General features: G+C 51.0%; 1 protein-coding gene across 7 annotated transcripts in view; it reads left to right on the top strand.

Annotated features, from left to right (window-relative positions):
- Positions 1-219: 219 nt before the first annotated feature.
- The window catches only part of LOC149357774 (anaphase-promoting complex subunit 10-like), a 93,997-nt gene continuing 78,617 nt past the window's right edge, over positions 220-15,599 (top strand). For 3 of the 7 annotated variants that reach the window (XR_016291890.1, XR_016291889.1, XM_089584925.1), the window contains exons 1-3: positions 220-315; positions 738-882; positions 7,434-8,132. Coding sequence is in view for 3 of the 7 variants with exons in the window: in XM_089584925.1 (XP_089441051.1) it covers positions 7,446-8,132 (687 nt within the window). In the remaining 4 variants the exon portion in view is untranslated. Of the gene's footprint in view, positions 316-737; positions 883-7,433; positions 8,315-15,599 lie in introns of those variants that run through there. The other 4 variants (XM_089584926.1, XM_089584924.1, XM_089584928.1 and 1 more) reach the window with 4 other exon arrangements.

Genomic DNA, 15,599 nt, shown 5'->3' with positions numbered 1-15,599 from the left:
TCTGGTCGAAAAACAATTATCGCTAGAAAGGTATAGTGTTGTCTCCGTTGGTGCTGGCAAATGGTGGATGGGCTAGGAACCTCTGCGTACTCGCTGAGTGATGCGGCAGAATCCGATTGCTGGCCGCACGTGACACATGGTCTTGTATTGTGTCAGTGTCGTGTATCTCTGACGCAGCCCAATAAAGGGGAGTATTTTTCCACGCTTGCCGGGGCCAGACGTCGGGTCTCGTCTCTCCACCGAGGACAGGATGCACGGTGTCGGTTCGCGTCAAAGGAACGGCACCGAAGCGGCACCGTGACTAGGGCAGGAAGGGTGTGGTGGGGTACCTCAACTATAGACTGGTTCTGAAAGCGCGAATGCACACTTTATAGAGGAAAACAAAAAAAGCACTGCATTACAGAACTCAGTACATGAAAGGTCCTTACAGGATGGTCAGCAATTGTTGTCGGAGTCGGCGCTTCTACGCTGTCTTGCTCCATTTCCTGTCGCCATCGTCGGCGCCAGCCTCTTCCGCTGAGGTCGTCTAGCACTGGAGCCATCTCGTATTCGCAGCGGACGTGCCATGTGTGGCCGTGTGGCATCCATGCGGAGTCTCGCTTTTGTTCCCACCATGGAAGGGGATACTCTTCACGTTAGAGGCCTGTTCTCACCAGGCTGCAATCCCGTGACGCGGGGGGAGAAGACAGCCGAGCGATCTGTTTGTACCTGACTTTTTTCTCCCTCTTCCTTTGCAGGTGTATCGCTCTGGCAGAACCGCACCAGTGCCCTCACCTAAGGAGCGTCGAGGGAAGTGCGACCTGCCAGACTCTCTTCAAAGCATCCTCGATCGTGGAATCGGCTGGACACGTCGAGAAGAGTGCCGTGACGTCTAAGAAAACAGTAAGGCTTCCTCCGTATACGTCCATGCGGCGTTATCTTTTCAAAAAAGTTGAGAGTTACCAGCGTGTTTATGCGATCAAAAGTTTACGGGACGCGTGTGTGCGGAAAGAAATGATTTTTCAGAGCACTCACGTACTCTAGTCGCTTGAAATGCCCATAACAATACCACGCGGCTGGGTTGGGAGGCGAAGCTAGGATTTTTTTTTTTTCGAAGAACTAGTGTCCCGTAATCTTTTGATCGCGATAGCACGTGCTGGTCCTTTCGGTAACAGGATAAAGTCGTCGTCGCGTTCTCTATCCACTAGGTGTTCGTTCGTAGGCTGACGTAGGCAGTCAATATTTTAAGCGATCGATGTCACAAATGAGGGCTTAGATATGTTTTTTTTTTCGGGCACCAGTGGCGGAATTCAACTGCGGCGTTTATTCGCCGGTACTAGAAAAAACCCGGGCTATCTTTTTGGTAGCATTCCTAGGAATATCTGTGGCTTCCGAGTGCGGCTCACGGCCCACTGTGCTCACTGTCACGGGTGTGATCCCCAACTCACATCATCATAGGCCCGAAACTAAAACAGCCTGTACTATTCCTCTCAGTATGAGCTGCAACACACAAACTCTGGCAAGGGCCCAATTCTCGAAGCACTGCGAGCCCAGAGCTGATAAAAATTCTTGCATATAGCCGTTGATGGAAGAAAAATTTTGGATTGAATGTTTGTGCTGGTTGGGTGCGGCTGTGTGCAAGTCGTAGCAGGCTGTGCGTGTAGCACTAGCCACCAGTCGTTGTTAGTTGCACGCCCAGGTTCACTGCAGTAAATATCTAACGACTTGGCTAATCCCATAATTGTCTGCGCTTCTAATTTTCAAAGCCTGCACTTTACCTATTGATGTGCGTCCGTCTGCTGTGTGGAATCGATGAATACATGTGCATGCAGCCCAGGGGGACGAAAACGCGAGCCACTACTGTTCCGGCTAATTCGAAGAACCCCCTCACACTAGGTGGATGCATACAGAACAAGAGGGTTATGATAGGCGGAAAGGTCTCTCCCCCTCTATCCCTTTTGAATTTTCGTATTGCGCGGCCGTTACAATTGCAGCGCGCTCTTGTTTAGTGTGCGACACCAGGCGTGTTATCTCGGGCGCTATCACCTGCTATGCGATGCCGGTCACTTTGGCGTCGTGTTCCTTCTTGTTATACTGATGTCGGTGCAGCGACAGACAGATACGGTGGTGTTTGGTTCTGTTCTCCCGACCTTCTAAATTGCGAATAGCACAAATGAGACCCTCAAGGATGCAGCGAGCCCTGCAACCTGCGAACGTTTTATCGCGCGCCCGCGCCTCCGCTAGTTGCAGCGATTAACAATCATTTAATCACTGCTGTTGATGAAACAGTCATCGTCTTTCGGCCGAAGACGTGTCGATACATTGTGCGAATTGATTATGCAGCTGTATATTAGCTGAATTTTATTGATTTCGCCAATTATTATTATGTAAAGTGAAGATATAGCATGATATTTATTTGTTGTAATTTGTTTTCGTAAATACAAAACAATTTTTGCAATTATCTGGCATTTCAAAGAGCATACAGCAGGCATTAAATTGCGTACGCTCAGTGTATGGACGGTATGATCGTCCATTAATTTGCTGTAATTCAGTGGGCACAAAACTATGCTCTGGAAATGTCAGCTGCACCATTTCAGAATTACTTCACACCTCTTCACGATGCACCATTATATGTGCACTGTACGGAATATTCTAACATGGATATGTAGCGCCTCGTCCTCGCTGCGAGATAAAAAAAATTCAGGGGGCACTTTGACTGTCTAAGGTGGGTAGAGGCGGAAGCGTTTTCCGCACCACATTCGCTGTTTCTGTGGCACTGATGGCGTCACATATAATTGAATACTAATTACTAAGTGATGACAAATCACTAATTAATGGTTAATTACTGATTAATAGCTGAATACTAATTAGCTCTAATTAATGACGCTTAAGCTTCGCCTTTAGGAGTGGAACGCGACAGCGTGTTGTAGCGCTGCCAGGGAGTCCACGGAACGCTACCACCCGTTCGGCGCGATGCCTTGCCCTTTGAACGCAACGGTTTTTGAGGAAGGGAAACGGCGCAGTAATTCTCTGTCATCTCGGTGGACACCTGAACCGCACCGTAGAGGAAGGGAGGAAGTGGGAGTGAAAGAAGATAGATAAAGAGGAGCCGTAATGAAGAAAATGAAAATTGTGTTTAAGGAAATGAAATTACGCAGTAACTGTCTCACAAAATTCAGGGGGGCACTTTTTTGACCTAAAGTGTGGCCACAGCGTTTTGCAACGCTGCCAAGGAGTCCATAGAACGCCATCGCCCATTCGGTTCTACGCCTCGCTCGTCGGTAAATTGGTTTTGAGGAAAGGAAATGTATCTGTCTCTCATTTGTCGGTGGACACCTAAACCTCGGCGGAAGGGAATGGAGGAGGATGAGAGTGAGTGAAGACACCGTATTCACTAGATGCGCCTTTGTTCATTCCAAACCATCGAGCTGGCATGGCGGAGTGGATCGCATGCTCGTCTCTCACGCCGAAGACCGGGGTTCGATTCCTGAGCTCGACCAATTTCTTAATCGGTTTTATTTATTTATATGGCCTGACTAGTAAAGCTAATTAAGCTAATTGGGTAATTAAGCAATTAACTAAGCTCAGTCTCACTTACTTGGAGCGTTACTATACGATCCCTTCAATTGGTTGCATGGTTACTGGCCAAAGTACAATTGGTTTGAAATTCCCGCACTGTGACGTCACGGCCGTTTCACCAATTGAAAAGCGTGACATTTTCTGTCGACAACTGCTGCTTACAACGATGAGACATTAAAGGTTTCCGCCTTAATAAAAATAAACTTGCTGACAGCGTGCAGATTCCGAGCAGACTGATTTTATTCTCCACAAAACAGAAACGAATTCGAAAGGAGAGCGCGGAGGCAACGAGCGAGAGAGGGAGCAGAGCGACTATACGTTTTGATGATGCCGCGCCGCGCAGGTGTGAGGCATCTCAAGTTATCGACGAGCGGCGCGGATGCGCGAGGCATCTCGCGTGTCCGACCCACGGTGGCGCCGGCGCGTCCCGTCGCCTCCTCCCCTCGCCCTCTACAAACATGTAGTACATTTCAAGAAGAAATACCTCTTTTCGACTGAAAGCAGCGGCAAGGATGTGTCGGTATAAACATTCAAAGTGTGTTCTCTGCTATCCCTACATTGGACCAGCGGTTTGGTTAGTTGGCCGGCAGCGCGACCGATTTTAATTAAAATGCTACAACCGCAAGGAAAGGGTGCGCGAAAGCCCAAGAAAAGCGCGGCGCGCGCCTGCGCACCGAGAAGTCGAACACCGAACACCCCCTCCTCCCCCCCCCCCCCCCTTTCTCTACAGTGAACCCGACTTCGGGCCAATCCGCGCACGAAGCACATGCCATGGGAACAACCCTTTCGCCCACGAGTTTTGGTCGTCTGTTGCAATTGAGATTAATGTTGCCCGTTGTTGCGTCCACCACCAGCTATGAACGTACCTGACGGAAGAAATGGAGCTAGAATCTGTAGTATACGTGGCCAACAGGAGGTATAGGAGCTTGCAGAGCCGTGCTTAGCCTGTCTAAGCTTTGCCGTAATGTCCAGCAGCGCCACGTCCCGCCCTCTGGGGAAACAATGTATTCCAGTGGAACAAAAATTAGGGCGAGGTCAACTGTAACGTTGCGGAGCAAATGCGATAGCAATGCACTCTTCTATTCCTCTCTTGATTGTGTACCAATTTCTACTTCTATTCGCTGATTCTATTCTGGTACAGAGCGCTTCTTTATTTATTTTTTCTCTTTCCGCCTTAGCCACTTTCATATAACCTGAGCCATTCTTAGCCCAGCGTCTCTTTCCTCTTCCACAAAAGTGGACAGGGTGAGAGGCGAGAGGAGGAAAGTTGGGAGCTGTGACGACGGCGGGCGCTAATTTTTCGCTCCAGCAATGCTCCTATACTATCACGTTATAAGCACCAAGATCTCTAGCTCCAGCGCATTACCGCACACGGCACCACTCGAATCTTTACTTGCCTCAACGAGAAATGCTTTGGGCTACTCGACTCATCCGCATTCTACGAATCATGCTCAACATTTTGGAGACTGTCAGTAACCAGGAGCTGATGAGTAACCTGCCACCGATGTGGTCGAGCAGATGTCACTTCAAGGCATGGCAAATAATGGCCGCCCCCAAATTTTGCGCTGCGTTTGCATGTTTTCTTCAAGACTGTACCCGAGCAGAAATCACAGGTGTTCTGAATTTGTAAGCGTACTTGAATATCAAAGGTGTTGGCCTACTGGCATAGTCAGGTGCTCTCTGCACTGCTCTGTATCGCGGTGCGTTGTTTGACATACTCTTGTGTTCAGAGATCAATCCAATTTGTGCAGAATTTTCGTGAAGAGTTCTAAAGTTGGCTCTGACCAACTGTATGTATATGCTCGCAAAACGTGGTCATCTTTCTCTTGGCATACAACAGCAAATACGCATCATGTGATGTCGCAGAAAGTAACCCCCCCCCCACCTCCCGGCTTCTCGCTGACTACAAGACTGTCGACATCCTGCTCCAAAGCTGATCATTACTACTGAATGTCATAAGCACGAAGTGATAACAGGCAGTGCTGAATGGGCAAGTGGTGGAACTCTGCCCTGGTGGCTGACTAGTGTGTCCCAGCTAACCTTAGCCAGTGTTTGTAAATATGCCGAGCTCCCTAAGACGGTGGGACTAAATGCATGCTTGTTACTCGCTATTGTATGGCGCAAGTTGCGCTATTTTTTTATTCTCGTTAATTGCATAATTAGTCGAGGTTAATTGACCAGTTTCGCATGCAACGAAGTTTGGCAAAATAAATTTGTCCAGAAAGTCCTAGGATGGTCCGAAAAACGTCCGATTGAAAACTTTCTAGCTTTCCATTTATTACGTATTAGGTTTTGCCGCTCACTGCAGATCCCCCGAAGTACAAAAAAATACCACCCGACATGCCTGCTTGCACGCCGCGATTGCGCGACTCTCAAACGTTTCGCCTACAAACGAACTGATTGTTCAACTGGGTGCGCTGCAGCTTAAAGCACGACAGGGCAGTGACGGAGACGTGGCTGTGCGATTTGAGCCAGCCTAAGCAATAAGCATCTCCTTATCCTTATAATGAACCTCAGCGAGGGAAGCATGTCGCTGGCGTAAATGGCAGAGCCAGTACCTGCGTCGCTGCCCTGCCTTCTTTTAAGCGGGAGCACACCCGGCTAAATATTCTGTTGGTTTGTAAGCAGGACGTTTGTAGCTTTGCAATCGCGGCGCCCCTGCCGAAATGTGATGTGGTATTTTTTTTGTATTTCGTGGGCATACACAGAAAGTGAAAAGAAAACTAATACGCAATGGATGGAAAGTTTGAAACCGTTGAATCGGTACTTTGGGGATTGGTCTAGAACTTCTCAATTGGAATTTTTTGCCCAACTTGGTCGCTTGCGAAGTTGGTGAATTAAACTCGACTATATATGCATTTAAGCAGAATAAAAAAGCAGTAATTTCAGCCAGCCAGATGTATGTGTTAGCGTCATCTTAGGGTGCCTAGGCATATTTATAAACCCTGGCTAAACTTAGCTGGAACGCCATGTATTTGCTTTTCTTTTTTATATTGCGACCTTACTAAAACGATTTATGTACGTTTGGTGAAGTTCACGTAGCCGAAAAGAAAAAAAAAAGTATGTTTCGGGCCGGTAAAGCATGGTATGTTGAAGAACTCGCTGGGCGAGTTGGCGCGTAGCTTTCTTGGGGTGGCTTCCATCATGTCTATAAGAAATATGCTCCTCGAGCACAGAAAGCACTACTTCCATTTGATTCGGCACATTCAAAGATTGCGAAAAGAGCACTTGCAAACTCGTGCCCAGAATCAGCCTTAACCAAATCATGCGAGCATGAAATGCATTCCAGCTTTCATAATCAGATCACCAGGCTTCTTTCAACCGGTTTCCCCTGCTCGCTCATCACAGCGGTACCCAAGAACCTTTTCCAGAAGATAAAGAAAGGCAAGCGCAGCTGTGACCTTGAACGCTTTCGGAGTACAAAGCCGTCAGTGGTTCGATACTTGCACAACATAGCCCACAATTTAAAAAAAGTGGCAAACAGGCATTGTGTTTCGGTGGGTTTTTCGGCCCCCAAAAAAGCTTGCTGGGTTATGCCCCAGGATCACAGAGGAACGAGGCCCACGAAGCGCATGTATGTACGATGAAACATGCTGAACAGTATGTGAAATGTGATGTACAACGGGCGTGGTCTATCAAATCCAGCTCAAGTGTGGACGCGTGTGTGTCGGCAAAGCTGGACCTGCGTCAATGAACGAGCAGGGGAGCATGCTCGTTCTATACGAAAAAGAAAAGGGGCGAACTTACCCGCCCATTGCATTTCATGTTCTGGTAGTGAGCCGATGTTCAAAGACATGAAGATTCTGGGCAAGAGTAAAAACAAAATAGCCCGTGAACTTTTAGAAGCATTCTTGACCGTCCTCTTGACCGTCCAGGGCCACCGCGTCATGTTTGACTACCGAGGCGTCCGGAAGGTCTGTTCCCGCTGCGGGCAGGACGGCCACATCGGCGCGGCGTGTCGAACGCCGCGGTGCGCTCACTGCGAGGTGTTCGGCCACGACACGGCCGGATGCGGAGCGGCCTGCAGGCGCTGCGGTGGAAGCCACGCCACAGCGGACTGCCTGCGGCCACGGTCCTATGCGGCGGCCGCCGCCTCGAGGACGGAACCGAGTAAGGACAACGTACCCGCAGAAACGCGGAGCCCACCAACCGTCCGGACGCCTGTCGCCGACGCAGGCCCAAAGACCAGCCGCCCGAGCGAGCGCGAGCCCGCCCCCGCGACGGAGGTGCCCGTGGAGGAGCAGCGCGAGGGGACGCCTTCAAACGAGGTGGAGCCGTTCGCTGCAGTTTTCGCCGAGCCCTTGCCGCCGCTTCCCGCCACAGACACCTACGACACCGCGAGCAGCGGCGACGAGTCGAGCGTGGCGTCGGGCGACCTGGTGGACGTACCAGACAAAGTCACGCCGCTTCGCCTGACAGGCGACTTGACGTGCGGGCAGGTGTCAGGGCCGACGACTCCTCGAGGTGCGGACGACGGGCGCTTCCCGTCACCAGCCAGCCACACCCTCCCATCGGCGACCCTGGCGTCGGCATCAGCTTCAGCTGCGAGCGTCGCCAAGACCACGCAGCAACCGGTGAGCACGGCCACAAGCGCTGACGACCCCGAAAATATGGACTTCTCAAGACCCGACTACAAGCGTGCCCACCCCCAATCATCGGAATCCGAGGGGACTGTTAACGAACGTTCTAGCAAAAAAGTGCCGCGCGCGCCAAGCGCCGCCCATGGCAGCGCTCTTTAGGTTGTATGCTATGCCGTCTGTGCTCTTGGCAGTCATGGCGGTTGTGCATCTCCTCTCCCTGAATGTTCGGGGATTTCAATCCGTAGACAGACAGAGAGAGGTGATGCACTTTGCCAGGGCTAGGGGCGTCGACATCCTGTTTTTACAGGAATGCAACTTCCGTACTTCACTTGATGTGCTGAATTTCACCACCCGGTTTTCTGTTTTTGCTTATTTTTCGTTGACTGATTTTCATATGTGCGGTGTTGGTGTCGTTTTTGTAAACCCCTGCCTGCGCGCGGGTGCTCATTGCACTTTCGGGCTGGACGGCCGCACTCTTGCGGTCGACTTCACACTAAACCAGCGGCGGGTACGTGCGTTGGTTGTATACGCGCCAGCACGGCAGACTAGTAGTTCTGATTTTTTTGAGCGCCTCGACTCATTCCTCTTTGATCCCTACCCCACTTTCATCGTCGGTGACTTCAATTGTGTACTTAACATCGACTGTGACGTCCGCGGACAGGGTCACGGTCGCCGTTATTGCGGTGCCCCCGCGCTCCGCGATCTCGTGACTCAGTTCCGCTTGTCTGACGCGTGGGTGCAGCTTCATGGGGTTGCCTCTGGAGCGACGTGGGAGAGAGCACAGTCAGCGAGTCGGATAGACAAATTCTATTTTCCACCAGAGCTCGCTTCTTTTGTCGTTAGCTGCGAAGTTCTCGCGTTCCCTGCAGGCACGCCGGTGATTTCCGATCACCACCCCTTGTCAGTCAGGCTCGACTTTGGTGACGACACCCCACGTACTGTTACGTGGCGCATGGACACGAGCCTACTGGCGGACCCGGAAAGCATGGCGTCACTGCGTACGGCGTTGGCCGCATCGTGCAAGAGCTTCGTTGCGACTGATTCATGGGACACACTCAAGGCTCGTTGGCAGGCAACTCTGGTGGCGGCCGGTCAAGACCGCAGACGCCGGGTAACTCATGCACTGAATGACACCCTCAAGCGCATCCGTATAGTGCAAAGGGGAGCACCCTTAACCTTTGCCATGAGCGATTACCTGAGCCTACTTAAAGCACGTTACTACGTGTTGCTCTGCCAGTCATCACGGGCAGCTAGTCGCGCACACCAGCTCGGGCGGCCTATATCAGACCCGGCTTTGCTACGACACGTACGCGCAGGCACGGCAGAGGAATTCGCTCCCGCTACTGTGCCTTTCGTGACACTCCCAGACGGCACCCAAAGCAAAACCGCGTCCGATATCTGCACGATATTTGCAAGTCACTTCTCGAACCTGTTCTCTACGGACAGTTGGCTAAATCTTCAAGATGGTTATGACGGGCTTCTACAAAGCTTTTTTGGAAACTTGCCACGAGTAGCTGAAGAGCTGCATGAAAACCTTTGCGCACCAGCCACAAGCCAAGAGCTGCACGCCATCCTGCAGAGTATGAATGCAGCCTCTGCCCCCGGTCCAGACGGCATTCCAACAAGTTTTTATTCAAAGTTTTTTTACGAGATCCAAGGAGCGCTCCTGAAGATGGTCAACGGCTTCCTCACGGATGGGTTACGTCCAAACTCTTTCCGCGAATGCCGCATCATACTCATTCCGAAAGCGGGCGGTGACCCCTCCGACCCGCAAGCATGGCGGCCCATATGCCTCTTAAACGCAGACTACAAAATAGTCGCATCTTTACTCAACACAAGAATGCGGACGATCCTGCCTCACCTAATCCACCGGGCTCAAACCAGCAGCGTCCCTAACCGCACTGTGTTTGATGCATTGGCACTCACTAGAGACCTGTTCACATTTGCCAGCAGGACGGGCTTCAGCGGGTGCTTTGTTTCGCTTGACCAGGCGAAAGCATTCGATCGGGTGGAACACTCGTATCTGTTCGGAGTCCTTGAAGCCTTCGGATTCCCTCCGCAAATTGTCAGCAGGCTGCGCTTACTTTACGCAGACCTGAATGCTCGTCTCTCGGTAAACGGCCACCAGAGCGCTCCCTTCTCAGTCACCCGGGGCATAAGGCAAGGATGCCCTCTCTCCCCAACATTCTTCGTGTTATGCCTGGATCCACTCATCCGGCGCATTAACGACAGCCCATCCATACGCGGCTTCCCTCTGCCTGGCCAGGGCCAAATCAAGGTTTCGGCCTACGCCGACGACGTGTCGCTTTTCCTCAAGGACGAGGATAGCTACGCCGCTTTTTCGCGGCTGTTTCTCGAGTACAGCGAGATATCGGGGGCCCTATTGAACAAGAGAAAAAGCAAGGCACTAAGGTTTGGCACCTTCACACCGAACCTTGCGGGCGAGGTGGAGTGGGTGCAGGGAGTGCAGGGAGCGAGAGTCCTGGGAGTAGTATTCCTCGCCAGCGGGGAAGTAGCCCGCGAAACCTGGACTAACCTCCGCACGAATGCTGAGAAACGCCTCTCGGTGGCGTCAACTTTCCGCCTTTCAATGGCAGAGCGCAGCTATGTAGGTAAGTCCACAATCCTAGCCGCATGTTTTTTTGTCGCCCGCGTCGCAAACCCACCGCGCACGTTTGCTCGCAGGCTAACCTCGGCCTGTGGCTCTTTCGTTTGGGCGGGCAAAACCGAACTTGTGTCACGACTGTTTATGCGCCTTCCATCGTACATGGGTGGGTTTGGTATACCTTGCATCCGCACCATGTGCAATGTGCTCGCCTTGCGAGGAGTACGAGATCTTGTACGCAACCCAGACTATCCCGGGAGACCACTGCTCACATACTTTCTGGGTACAGCACGTAACGTCTTTTTTACACAACACGTGGTTGGCGCTACAGCCGAGCAGCCGCCGGCATTTTCGTTAACGTGCGTCGCACACTGGCGTCGTTGACTGCCAGCGTGCCCGATCTGGATGTTGATGAAACCCCGCCCTCCAGGCTGTGTGAAGCACTAACGGTCGCTGCACTGACCCGCGAACAACTCCAGAAAACGAGACGGGCACGCTGGCGCCAACTGACCTCAGCTGCGCTTCCTGCAGATGTCAGGGACTTCGGCTGGCTGCGAGGCTGGCGGGTCCTGCCCACAAGAGACCGCCTTGCGGCGTGGGGCGTGGCGCCCTCCGCCCGATGCCCGCAGTGTGGTCTCCTTGAAACTTTGCAGCACGCAATGTTTGAGTGTGTAGTTGCGCGCACCTTTTGGACATTAGTGTTACGCATGTTTTTAACCCGCCTGGAAGCGCGCACTAGTTCTCCCGAAGTGTTTACAAATATGCTCTTGTTTGTCGGCATGTTCGTTTTGTGGCGGCAGCGCGGAGTGGCATCCTTAAATGGGCGTCCGCAAAGAACAATGTTCCCAATGTTGCAGCGCCTCCGCACGCGCCTCTTTGAATAAGCATGCGTGGACGCTCTGTCAATGAGCGAGGCTGAGTTCTTGCGCAAATGGTCGACATACTTTATCGTCCTGCGCGGCGGTCGAGTATCGGCTTTCTTACTGCATTACTGACGTGCTCAGTGCTGCGTCACTGCGCATATGCTTGATTGATCAGAGCATTAAGTTCATCAGTTTTATTTTGTATTTTCTATGTTAACACAGAAAAAAATAAACTTCTCTTTCTACGCCCTGCCTTCTTTTAAGCGGGAGCACACACGGCTAAATATTCTGTTGGTTTGTAAGCAGGACGTTTGTAGCTTTGCAATCGCGGCGCCCCTGCCGAAATGTCATGTGGTATTTTTTTTGTATTTCGTGGGCATACACAGAAAGTGAAAAAAAAACTAATACGCAATAGATGGAAAGTTTGAAACCGTTGAATCGGTACTTTGGGGATTGGTCTATAACTTCTCAATTGGAATTTTTTGCCCAACTTGGTCGCTTGCGAAGTTGGTGAATTAAACTCGACTATATATGCATTTAAGCAGAATAAAAAAGCAGTAATTTCAGCCAGCCAGATGTATGTGTTAGCGTCATCTTAGGGTGCCTAGGCATATTTATAAACCCTGGCTAAACTTAGCTGGAACGCCCTGTATTTGCTTTTCTTTTTTATATTGCGACCTTACTAAAACGATTTATGTACGTTCGGTGAAGTTCACGTAGCCGAAAAAAAAAAGTATGTTTCGGGCCGGTAAAGCATGGTATGTAGAAGAACTCGCTGGGCGAGTTCGCGCGTAGCTTTCTTGGGGTGGCTTCCATCATGTCTATAAGAAATATGCTCCTCGAGCACAGAAAGCACTACTTCCATTTGATTCGGCACATTCAAAGATTGCGAAAAGAGCACTTGCAAACTCGTGCCTAGAATCAGCCTTAACCAAATCATGCGAGCATGAAATGCATTCCAGCTTTCATAATCAGATCCCCAGGCTTCTTTCAACCGGTTTCCCCTGTTCGCTCATCACAGCGGTACCCAAGAACCTTCTCCAGAAGATAAAGAAAGGCAAGCGCAGCTGTGACCTTGAACGCTTTCGGAGTACAAAGCCGTCAGTGGTTCGATACTTGCACAACATAGCCCACAATTTAAAAAAAGTGGCAAACAGGCATTGTGTTTCCGTGGTTTTTTCGGCCCCCCAAAAAAACCTTGCTGGGTTATGCCCCAGGATCACCGAGGAACGGGGCCCACGAAGCGCATGTATGTACAATGAAACATGCTCAACAGTATGTGAAATGTGATGTACAACGGGCGTGGTCTATCAAATCCAGCTCAAGTGTGGACGCGTGTGTGTCGGCAAAGCTGGACCTGCGTCAATGAACGAGCAGGGGAGCATGCTCTTTCTATACGAAAAAGAAAAGGGGCGAACTTGCCCGCCCATTGCATATCATGTTCTGGTAGTGAGCCGATGTTCAAAGACATGAAGATTCTGGGCAAGAGTAAAAACAAAATAGCCCGTGAACTTTTAGAAGCATTCCACATCAAAGGAAAAGGCGACAATTGTGTTAGCGATACCTCTGTCACCTTATCTGATAGGGAAAGGAATTTTTTTCGTTGCTTTTTCTGACCTATGCATGCTTGGCTCGTCATCCCTTTCTTTTTTCTTTCTTCTTCCCTCGCCTCCTTCTTTATTGCGCGTGTGAATACTGCATATATATGCTGTTGTGGAAGCAATCAATTCAGTTGATAGTTTGCGCTCTGTCTGTCATCTTCTGCTCCTTCCTATGTACGTTTTTAGTGTGCGCAACACCATCCCAATAAAGACTGCTAGTCGACTGATAAGCTTGGTAATGTGTGCTCCGTGGACTGGGACAAAACCCACTCCTGAGGCACTGCATACTTTCAGCTTGCGAAACCAGGCGCGCTACTGCACACATTTATGTTGGCTCTTATTATGCCTGCAGTCCATTTCTGTGAGCATATAAGCTTCGCACTCACAAAATCTGCGGAACAAATGTGATGTTACATGTGAGCGGTGCTGAACCAACGTGTACCAGTGCGCTGTTTCATCGCGCATGCGGCATCGGAAGGCAGCAACTGTGCAAGAACTCCGTGATTTGTGGGCGCGATTTACAGATTGACGCCGAAATAACAAAGTGAAACGACAGAACAGCTGAACAAAGAGGTACAGTGGTGAGCAGCCTTGTCTAGAGCGCTCGGGCGGTGCACTTCCTTGCAAACAAATCCAGAATTTGGGGCAGCCTCTAGGGTCCAGCTGCAACACTTGCACGGAAGTAGCGCCAGATAGCCTCGTAAACAAAGCAGGCACGAAAACTTTGCCCTGTAATGAGGGGCTGCTCTCTAATTTCGGTTTTTGTTACCAAGTGCGCACTGCTCAAGCGCTCTAGACAAGGCTGCTCACCACGGTACATTTTGTTGGCATTGCAATCCTGTCTCTTTCGACGCGATTAAGCATGCAGCGTTCTCGACACATAAGCCACATGGGGTCGAGCCCTCAACAACGTACACAGCAAAAACAGCGCATCACTTATTAAACCTCATTTTGAAGGAACCACAAAGCTCAAACGGGGAGGGTCGACGAAAGACGAAGATACAAGCGCCGTCCCCCGTCCACTGTCCCACCTCGCGCTATGTTACCCCTTCAAAACGAACGCCACTTCCAGTAAACCAACTTGCCACCCGACTCATAAACCGCCTTGGCACTCGTTTACTGCAAAATGAGAGATAGCTGTAGTAGCGACAGCTTGGCTTGATATATATACATATAACAACAACTTTATTTGTTAGCAAATAAAATGAAGGGTCTGCAGGGTCAATTCAGCCTCTCCAGCTGGCCGGCAGTTGTAGTCTGTCGGCGACCTCTACACTGTCGTCGTCGCCCTGGACTGCACGCCGGAGTCCGAACTGACGGGAACAGCTTCCCATTGTTCTGAGGAGATGTAACTAGATCTATAGCGGAGGCGGATCCTCCGAACAGTTCCAGACTACTATGTGGTCCAAAGTGGCAGGCTCGCCGCATAACTGACATAACGGGTTTACCAGATCGGGGAATATGTTGTAGCATGTCCACGGGTCCGGCTGCGACCGCGCCTCCAGCCATCGCCACGTGGTAGCCTGTTCTCTGCTGAGCGAATCGTGCGGAGGAGGCCAGCGCACTCATAGCTATCTTTAGCATTGCGTTATGGCCTGATACGAGCCCAGGGCCTCACTTCGATGCGCTCCCGTGTCAGAACCCTCCTCACCTACTTGGCTGACAAAACCTCGAGAGCAGCGGTGAGCGGCTTCTTTACCTGGATCGCCCTCATGGGCCGGGGCCCAGACTAGGTCCTCTTCGCTCCTTTCTTTCGGTAACGTTTTTGGAGTTTTATTGGCTGTGGCACAGATGTGTCGCCTCGCAAAATGACAAAGGGCCACCTTTGAATCGCTAGGAATTGTTTCGATGAACCGTCGGTCATGGCGTCGAAGGATACTGGACTCGTCAAAGCAGCGCCGTGCCGCGGTCGGCGCAACGAAATCTGTGACCCACCTCGTATGCTGCGCCGAAGTGGTACTAACGGTTGTCGGTGCGTTCCAGGCTGCCCTAGCTGGCGTTCCTTATACTCTCTGTCTGAGAACCGCAGCAGGTGGACATCGGAGACCAGCGTGCACGGCCCTCGGTGGGTTGTTTGGCGGGAAGCCTACCTCTCCGCAGGCGCTCTTGGGCAACGGCTATCCGCGCCGCAACTCGCCCTGTAGCCCGCTTCCACTTCACAAAGTCCAGGCCGTACATCGTACGGTCCTGCAAGCTGCGAGCGCGTGAAACTAATAATAGCAGCTATTCTTCATGGTGGCAATAAACTATTCCCATCTGCACAGTTATAGCGACTATGAAACGATAGTTATTGAGGTAAGGAAAAGCGCGTTATGTCAGTTATGCGGCGAGCCTGCCACTTTGGACCACATAATCTGGGACTGCTCGGAGGATCCGCCTCCGCTATAGATCT

The sequence above is a fragment of the Amblyomma mixtum genome, chromosome 3, assembly GCF_055824585.1.
Source record: "Amblyomma mixtum isolate Tamu chromosome 3, ASM5582458v1, whole genome shotgun sequence".
Lineage (NCBI taxonomy): Eukaryota > Metazoa > Arthropoda > Arachnida > Ixodida > Ixodidae > Amblyomma > Amblyomma mixtum.
The sequence above is the reverse complement of the archived record's forward strand: the minus strand, read 5'-3'. Positions and strand labels throughout refer to the sequence as shown.